At 40.2% G+C, this 9,970-nt stretch overlaps 1 protein-coding gene across 1 annotated transcript; it reads left to right on the top strand.

Moving 5' to 3' along the window:
• Nucleotides 1-1,710: 1,710 nt before the first annotated feature.
• LOC145480856 (membrane-bound transcription factor site-2 protease-like) lies at nucleotides 1,711-9,522 on the top strand. Its single transcript, XM_081459190.1, has 10 exons — nucleotides 1,711-2,115; nucleotides 3,048-3,314; nucleotides 3,780-3,883; nucleotides 4,556-4,802; nucleotides 5,047-5,218; nucleotides 6,350-6,441; nucleotides 6,749-6,827; nucleotides 7,254-7,370; nucleotides 7,716-7,791; nucleotides 8,623-9,522. The coding sequence occupies exons 1-10, from the start codon at nucleotides 2,050-2,052 to the stop codon at nucleotides 8,843-8,845; spliced, it is 1,443 nt and encodes a 480-aa protein (XP_081315316.1). The 5' UTR covers nucleotides 1,711-2,049; the 3' UTR covers nucleotides 8,846-9,522.
• Nucleotides 9,523-9,970: the final 448 nt, after the last annotated feature.

The following is a 9,970-nucleotide window of genomic DNA, read 5'->3' as shown; positions in this document are numbered from 1 at the left end:
CAGTGGTGACCCTCGCCTCCCACCAGTTTGACCCGGCGACGAGTTTGTGGTTGGTTCTCGCCTTGCTCGAGGGTTTTATCCGGGTGCTCCGGTTTTCCTCCCCCCACAAAAAAACAGCATCTCCAAATCCCAATTCGACCAGGATAGAGGGTCTGAATGAAAGCCCGCTCTTCCTCTCTAAATATTTTAATTCTAATTTTTATTTTCCTTCTGCAACAAAGATCGTCGGGTTTCACGTGGACAAAGCTCAAATGCTTCTGGTTTCAAGGTGGACATTGAAACGTCGTATTGTGGAGTACGGGCTTCTCGATGATTTCGCATGAGCAACTAGACAATCTCGTAGAACGTTTCATGATGAGTGATCAGTCAACGGGATGGAAGAGGGAGAGTATTGGCCATGTTGACCCTGGAGACTCTAGAATCAGCTGGGCTGTCGTAAGACACCCTCACATTTTTCACCCCTATGACCACTTCGCACCCTTGATGGCCACTCAAACCTTTGCGTCGCTGAGGGAAACAAATCTAGGACAATGCTACAGTTCTGTTATTAGTAGAACATTTAAACAAAAAAACCACAACAACAACGCTAGTATAGTTTTTTTTTTTACATTGTTTTAGGAGTACCTTGTTAAAGATTAAAGGTTAATTAAAGGAAAGTCATCAATACCCCCATGCATGACAGTAACCAGGCTATGGTGTCCGTCAATATGCCACAAGCTATTTGGAGCAGCCACAGAACACGCTCTCCTAGAAATTACGACAGCCCAACGAATTCTAGAGTTTCCAGGGTCAACGCGGTCAATACTCTCCCTGATTCCATCCCGTTGAACTCTGAGACCTATAATGATCGAAGATGTCCGGTCACCAAGGAATACCCGAGCAAAGTCCCATGATCACTCATAAAACGTTGTACGAGATTATCTACTTGCTCATCCGAAATCATCGAGCAGTCTGTTATCTCCTCTAGCCCATGTAATGTTTATGTTCAGTTGTGTATGTTTGGGGTCGTTTGTCTTTGTTCTACCCCTTCATATAATAAGGTTTCCTTCGTCCGCCATATTGCGTTCAGAAATTGTAGAGCGTGAGCTGGGACCTAATGATGCGCGAAGGCGGTGCGCAGAAAATGTTGAATGAATATTGCACCGTGTTAAACCAATATTTCGATCGTGAATGTGAATGAATATAAACCGTTGAATGTGAATGAATACATCCCGTAAATGTGAGTAAATATATTCGTGAATACGAAATACGTCGTTAAATGTAAATTAGTATATCTCTTGAATATAAATTTAGTTGCTGAATGTGAATAAATATATTCGTGAATAATAATAACAACATTAAATGTGAATGAATATAAACCTTGTGAATTTTGCACCATTTCGGCAACCATAAATGACGCTCCAGTTAACCTGCTTACGATTAGCTTTTAACCGTTAAATGATTGATTCAGTGGTCCCCCGAATCAGTTAAAAAAGGCTGCAGTCTGAAGTCTTCATTTTAAGCCTGGCCTGCAGTCTGCATTTTACCCCCCCCCCCCCCCGGTCTTCATTTACCCACAGTCCGCAGTCCGCAGTCCGCAGTCCGCAGTCCGCAATCCGCAGTCCGCAGTCCGCAGTCCGCAGTCCGCAGTCTTCGTTTGCACTGACAATCCTGCGACCTAGAACCTCGTTTCCAGGATGAGGCTGCCCGCAAGCAACACTTACTTTCGCACGCGTTTCAATCCGGAAACCTGGATCGTTCATGATCTATTCAAGCGGTAGTTTGATATATGCGCTGCCGTCGGATTAATTTACAAATCTTACTTATGTCTTGTGAATGGGTTTGCAGTATTTCCCTGTGACTGGTCCTTTTCGTATGTTATTTTTGTCGTTTCCGAAGATGTTTGAGCAAGGAACAATTATCTGATTTGGGTGATCTTCAGGATGTAGTGAACCACATGCGGATCGATGAGAAGAGAAAAGCCATCAAGACCCGGAGAAATTTGACCTTACCTTGCCGAGGAGAAATAAAACAAGGTACAGACAGCAAGACGGAGGCTATTCGGTTCATATGTCGAGCGTGGCCCTGATCATTGGTTTCTGGACCATCTTATTTATATCTAATGCCTTGCTGAAGGTAAGAGTTGAACCGGCTTACACTGAGATTATTCCCGACAATGGGCAACATGCATCTGTGTTACTAAACAGAGCGTGCATCGATCTTGAACGAAGCGTGCGAGATGAGAACTCTCAAAATCATCAGACGATATAATAGTCCTTTCCATGACCCATTATTCATAAATGCATAAACAGAAATTTAACCTGAGTATCAGGCCTTTGTCAGCAAGAAGGTAGGGGTAGGGGGTGTTTTCTCCTCCAACACCGACTAGACTGATACTCGGGCTAACAGAAATTGGACCTAACTGCTGAGTATATGGGACATCCATTCTATATGCACTCCCCCACCCCCTTCTTCTCCTCTGACACACGGCCTATCTGATGATTTTACATAGGTTTTTAATTTTGAACCCTTGGGATGCAAACTTCTTCAAAGCGGTGGGTGGGGGGCAGAATGCGGATCATGGAGTGTCCCTGGGGAGTATGGCGAAGCTTGAGGTTACAGAATTGCCAATTGAATTGAAATAGTTTTTGGGCAAATGAGTTGAGGTTGGTCACTCTCTAAATTATATGCGCCAGATTCTGGGTTTGTTCAGACTTACAAAATCTTGAGCAACATTTGGGACCCCGTTCCAGATAATAAGCAATAAAATATTTGCACTGTTTTTAAAATATGGCACAGATATGGCCTGTGTTAACCATTGTCGATCAAGACTTCAGTTGAACTAAGCGTAGGTCTTTTCTTTTTTGTTCTTGTTTTCAGAATTATAGAAAATACTTGAGGAGATACAAGGAGTTTCTGGAAAATAATGGCATTTCCCTTTCAGTAAAGCAATAAAATATTTGCACTGTATTTAAAATGTGGCACAGATATGGCCTGTGTTAACCATTGTAGATCAAGACTTCAATTGAATTAAGTGGAGGTCTTTTCTTTTTTGTTCTTGTTTTTAGAATTATAGAAAATACTCGAGGAGATACAAGGAGTTTCTGGAAAATAATGGCATTTCCCTTTCAGTATGTCAAGTGCGATGGTACACCATGCGCTTCAACCGGTCCTTTGTCAAGCTTGGGCAATTCCATCCTTATTTGCTTCACATGTGGTTTTCCATTGGCATTCTTGTGGGTGTCCTGTTGATGGTTGCATCTGTGGTTATCCTTTGTTTGACCCTCTACAAAGCCTTTGCCAAGGATTCACCAGAACAAGTGTTGACCCCTGTGGTGAGTTTCTTTCAGTTTCAATATTATGTCTTGACGATAAAATATAATTAAGAGCTCTTAGCCACTTAAAGCAACTTAAACTTAGATAAGCACAAGTGAGTCTGTATACAAGCCAAGGGACCTATCAGGCCAGAGCTAATCCTGGTTTGTGTAGCATGAAGTGATTAGGATTTCTACTCCCCCCTGGATGGGATGCTTGTCCACTGCAGGGTTACCCCCAGCATTAAGGTCACCGGTACCCATTTATACATCTGGGTGGAGAGAGGCACTGTGAGAGTAAAGTGTCTTGCCCAAGAACACAACACAATGTCCCTAGCCAGGGCTTGAACCTGAACCGTTAGATCTGGGGACGAGCGCACCAACCATGAGGCCACCGCGTCTCCCTAAACCTTAAGTGGTATGGGGCAAATTTTGTAGGTTTTTTTCACTATGATTAGTATTGCTCAGTCTGTTTTTCATTGTTAGATGCCAGGAGTGAATGTTCCATGGAGCCAAGTGTTATATTATCTCATCACATTGACAATTAGTGGTGTTTTTCATGAATTTGGACATGCTATCTCTGCCGTCAGGTATGTAGATTATTTTTCCATTGCAATAGAAGCAAGTTTGATGACAGAGGATTGTTACGTAACAAAGCTCCGAGATGCACAGATCAGCAATACAGTTAACCTTAGAAGTGGCTCTGTGGAAAATCCCTAATGTTTTTACAAAATTTCCCAGGCAGCCTTTGCTTTGGTCTTTTAGAATGTTTCTGGATGTTTTTCAGTATAATTTCTAATGCTCAGTTGTTTGTGAAGGAGCTTGTTAGTTGCAAAACTTCACATTACTGCAGCTTGAATGTGGGATGTGTAACACAATAACAAAATTGCATGCTGACATATTGACTGAGATGATGTTGCATGAAATAAGGAAGCTATAAATAAATGACTATATAATTTTGTATTAATGACTTACCAAATGGTAAACCAATGTGCGAAGGAAATCATGTTTGATAGCCTGGGGCTAGTGGATTTTCCAGTTAGGCTAGTGGACTTGCCAGATTGGCCAGTGAAGTTTCTTGGAAAATTTTTTTGAGAAATTGTAGTAATGTAAGAGATGAACTTTTTGGAGCTAGTGGTAGTAAGAATGACTTTCATGTTAGCAAATTATAGTTAAAGTGCGCTGCTAGGGCAAGTCCAAAAGCCCAGCTGAAAATTTGTTTTATTTGCACCTTGTAAACAATAAGTTGTGAATCTTTGCAGAGAACAAGTACGTGTGAATGGATTTGGAATGTTCTTCATGGCAGTGTATCCTGGTGCCTTTGTAGACCTGTACACTGAACATTTGACCGTCATCTCCCCCATGAGACAACTGAGGATCTACTGTGCAGGTGTCTGGCATAATGCTGTGCTTGTCTTAGTAGGCTTGGTATTCCTGTGGTCTCTGCCTTATTTATTGGTTCCAATTTATGTGACTGGCCAGGGTGCTGTGGTACTCAATGTTTTGAAGGTAAGTTATAAAATATCAGAGCTTCTAATCCATCAAATATTTTCACTCACATGCAATTGCTTTAAATGCATCATGAGACTGAATATACCCCAGCTAAAATTTGCGAATATCTGATTGTTATTTCCCAATTATCAAATACCTTGTGTTGCTTTAAATATTTGAAGGATAATAAGCACAGAGGCTCCTATTTGACGTTAAAAATATGTGCGGATATATGTGACAGTTTCTTTTTTGTTTTCTAAAGGGATCTCCAGTACACGGCAGCATTCAGCGTGGTGACACAGTCCTATCACTGTATGGATGCCAAGTGTATGACAAGCAAGATTGGAACAGCTGTATCAGCAAAACACTCCGATCACCACAGCATGGCTACTGTACAGACATGCTAACCATCACCAGGAAAAACTCTTCAAAAGGTGAGCTGAAGGTAATTAAATGCTCATGCAGCTAGAGCTTAGGGAGGCACGGTGACCTCATCGTTAGTGCGCTTGTCTCTGGATCGAGTGGTTTGGGTTCGAGTCCTAGCCGGGAACATTGTGTTACGTGTTCTTGGGCAAGATGCTTAATTAACTCTCACAGTGCCTCTCTCCACATAGGTGTACAATTGGATTCTGTTAATGGTGGCAGCGTGGCAGCATGGCCGAGTGGTCAGCGCGTCGAACTCGCAATCCAGCGGTCCCAGGTTCGAGTCCCGCTCTGACCACTACCTGGATTTGTCTCTTGGTAGCTCCGAGTTCAAATCCTTGGCTGTGCTTGTAAATAGCCAGCTGATTTGCCTCTGGCAAGTTGGGATTCTTAACAATGTTATATTCAATTTGAATTATTTGTTTCAGTAGTTTGCTCAGCCCTACTAGCCTTTTTGCTATAACCACTGCTGAGGGTAAATAAAGGTTTTATTTTATTTATTATTTATTCAATGCTTGGGGTTACTAGCATCCCATCCAGGGGGGAGTAGAAATACTCCTAGTTGCTTCATTCTACAAAAACCAGGATGAGCTCCGGCCTCATGGGCCACTTGGCTCTTGTGCAGACTTAATAACCTTACCTATCTTTTACACAGCTAGGGCTTATCCCACTGTTGGTGTTATCAAATTCTGTACATAAGCAAATCTTTGTTTACTAATAACAATCTTGTTAGCATAAGCACCTCTGTCAGTCCCTTTGATCAAGCTACAAATCCCTCATCAGGTAACAAAATCAAGCTCAATAAAAGTGGTAAGATGAAGTAACTGTCAAGTGAGTAAGTGGGGGAGCATGAGTGGACAGGAAAATATTTGGCTTTTGGTCATACTTTTTTTGGCCATAGACCTTGATGGTTTGAAAAATTTGAGGGTAAATTTCTCTCAACTCTTTGCCATGGGAGCAAAAATTTGTTTAAATAAATGGCAGGTGGGAAAAATCAGGATTTCAGTGTACCTTAAGTACATGTTATGAAGGGCAATTTGACAGTTTAACTCTTCAGTCTTTGTTTAGTTATCATGTGCAGTGTTTTGGCAGTGATAAACATCAAATGAAGCTAGCTTTTTTGTTTGTTTTGCATACCTAAGGTGCTATTTACAGTGGAGAGGTATATGACTGCTGTCAGAATTCAACATCTTCAAGATTCTGCTTTAAATATGGGTCTCTGAGCCATTCAAAGGTATAAATGAATTTCAACTGATAATTATGTAAGATGAACCTGTCAGTAACTAATAACATTTAGTAACCATGCAGATCTGAAAGTTGTCTTTTATGTGGAAATCAGTTGGAGAACCGCGTGTGTTCTTTACTGGTAATTCAAGAGTTTCTAATAAAAGTTTTTTTTTTCATGAGCACATGAGATAGTTTTAAGAATTTTTTCGGTCTTTAATAATAATTATTGTAGAGGATAAGTTTGACATTATTTTTTGGTATCTAATATGTCATTTTTCTGATGACGTAGTTTTTTATCATCTGTTTTCTGCTAGGGATATGCTTGTCTCCCTGCAAGGAGCACAATGCAGTCAAGACAACTCTGCAATCAACCAACTGACTGTGATGGACCAGGTAAAGATAGAATCAAGGCTTCAACCATTCTTCTGTCTGCAAAGAAGGTTGTGTCTAATAGGCATTTTATAACCTGCACTAGGTGTAGTGGATTTTGCAGTCAGGAAATTTTACCTAGTACCTGATGGGCCAGTGAAGTTTTTTGGGGGGAAATGTTTGAGGAAATTCAAAATATAGAAATACTGGAAGAGATGAAATGATTGTCAGTATAAACGCAATTTAAAACCATCATCATCAAAAGATATACTGATATTTATCAGTGGAGTTAGCAGTAAAAGATGAACATGTACCTGTATTTAAGGGAATTAGAATTTTGAATATCAAGGTTTGAAAGAAGAGTTGAATATTTCCAAACTTGTTACTGGTCATCAGCTTTTAATGGCTGGTTTTGTTAGCACAATCATCAAACTGTGCTGTAACCCACAGGTGATAAAGTTTGTGTTCATCCATCTCTGGATAACTCCAGTCGGCTGATAAGGATCGTAAGAAGTGAGGGCTTAGATGTGCTGTATGTGGGTGACCCTCTACTCCTTCAGTACACAGGTAACCAGACGTGAAAAGAAAATAATATTATTAATTTAATTAAAACTAAATGTAGCAGATGATTTTTTGTGTGTGTTGTGCAACATGTATTTATGTTTACCAGAGTGGTAGTTCTTTCAGGTTATTATTTTGTGTACTTAGTTGTGTAAATGGATACCAGTGAATTTAATGCTGGGGGTAACCCTGCAATGGACTAGCATCCCATCCAGGGGGGGAGTAGAAATACTCCTTGGCTAGTGGTTGCTTCATGCTACAGAAGTTACCAGGATAAGCTCTAACCTGGGGGGCTGCTTGGCTCGTCTGCAGACTTAACGTTAAAATGTTCTTAATGTTTTTCTTTTTCAGTTGGAGTGATTAATTATCAGCCTCGGAGCATACTTCTACCCATGGAAATTCCTAATATGTTAGAAATGTTCTTAATGTATCCTTTTGAGTGAACAAAGAGAGGATTTACCTGTTAAGCAAATGGAGGGTTTGTAAGCACCACTGTTTCAGAGATTTCAAGGCATAGCTTTACCTTTAGGTCTTTCTTTACCCTATACTACTTTCTTGAGATGAACATCAAGCTAAGATCCAGTGGTAACCTGCATAGCTGGTGGTTTCTTTGGGGTTTTGTGGTGCCTGGTACAGAAACACATGGTGTAGTGGGTAGTGCAAAAATGGGTGGCATAGCTGCAAAAACAAATGACAAGAAAGAGGTTTCTCATCAGCATTCTTCTTGCAGTTTTGCCACTTGTTTTGTGGCTAGAGGATAATGCTGCAAGGATAAAGGCAAGAAAACCCTTTAAGTTAAAGGCTCAGGAACAGGTTCAGTCAGCTTTTCTGGCTTTTACACTTCCAAAATTACTCTTAAGTCTTTTTTTTACATGTCAAATTTCAAATGGATTTAATAAGTTCTCTTCAAGCTAGTAAAATAAACTGGCAGCCAGCCCTTAGCTACATTAGTACAAAATAGAAACACTGATTTGGGGGGGGGGGGGGGGGGGGTTAGGGTTAGGGAGGGTTGATATGGGATCCTGGCAGGGCTAGGGTAGGTTTAGGAACTGAGGGGGGCGGAGGGTGTGCATGTTATTCTTTTTAAGAACCTCCCCAAAAAGAAAAAAATAAATAAATAAATAAACAGGTTTGAAAAATTTGACATAGGTTGAAATCATTCTGACTTAAAGAACAAATTAACCTACAACATTCCCATTCACTGTGGGCACTTTCTTTACCCATTGATCCAACTGACTGTCTCCTTGACTATGTAAAGATATTTAGTGTCTTTATCTGGAGCCTTAGCCTTACTAAACATGGTTCCTTGTTATTCACTGGATGGGCAGTGGGCATTATTTGCTCTGGTAGATCACACTCTCACCTCAGTTATACCAGATGAAGATCAGAGAAACATGCTTTGTAATGTCATCCTTACACTTGGAACTCTGTTGCTTGCTGCAAACATCATGTTGGCTCTGTGGACATTAGGAAGTACATAGATGCAACAATTTGAACAGAGCCTCAAATACCATTTATTGTAAATTATAATGCTTGACTACATCCAAATGATATACATCCCTGTACAGTCGAACCCCTAAAAGCAGCCACCTTTTTTGCGGCCACCCCTATTAGGTGGCCAGTAATCAAAGTTCGGATGAGGGCTTTTCTATTGTTTTTACCTTTATTAAACGGCCAGCCCCCTTTGAGCTGCCACTATCCATTTCTCCAAGGGTGACCATTTAAAAGGAGTTGAACTGTATTTTATAAGAGCAGACAACTTAAAACCTGAATTTTAAAAAACAGATTTTTTTGTTACAACACGGATTTTGACCCCAGTTAAATTCACCTTTTTTGTTTGGGGCAGCAGAGGGAAATTACTGTAAAATTCATATTTTTTGTTATGTATTCTTATATAATTTTTTCAACCTCTTCATCCCTAGAGTGCTTTTCTATAAAATATTTGCTATTTTTGCAAAGCAGAAACTTTTTCCCCATCTTTCAGTACACCTCATGGCAAGTATGCAATGTGGATCAATTTTTTTGCTTGTTCAAAAAAAATTTTTTTTTTGTAACCTCATTCCTTTGCATTTTAACTTAGAGCAGGGGTAGTGTTTAACATTAAAGGGGTGGAGATGCTTCTTACATGGAAAATTTGAATTAAACTTCTAAATGAAACCAGTCTGGTGTTGCCCAGCTTTATTTAACCCCTGAAAGGCACCAATCTAACAGACAGATGCTAATGATGATTGATGTTGTAGATGAGTGCTTTCATGTTGAGAGAATTTTAAAGATTAAGTTGTTACATGCCTGAGCTGTCTTTGCTGGCCCACCAACACAGTAGAAAATTGACACGTTTGTTTACTTCTTTGCATGACAAAATGCCTTAATACTTTGAGAAGTAACTTATAAGATTGGTTTTCCATCCCAACACCCTATGCAACCCTAAAAGGGAAAACAAGTACCCCACCCCTTTTCTAATAGGAGACCCCTGAGATGTTTTATCATGGAGCAATTTCATAATGGGAATTAGACCTCTACTGTTGTCTTCATATCCCGATCAAATTCATCCAGCACATTTTACTACCAGTTTTTGTACTTTGGGTTTTCAAGACATACCTTCTCAG

Source organism: Orbicella franksi, chromosome 3 (genome assembly GCF_964199315.1).
Source record: "Orbicella franksi chromosome 3, jaOrbFran1.1, whole genome shotgun sequence".
NCBI lineage: Eukaryota > Metazoa > Cnidaria > Anthozoa > Scleractinia > Merulinidae > Orbicella > Orbicella franksi.
The sequence above is the reverse complement of the archived record's forward strand: the minus strand, read 5'-3'. Positions and strand labels throughout refer to the sequence as shown.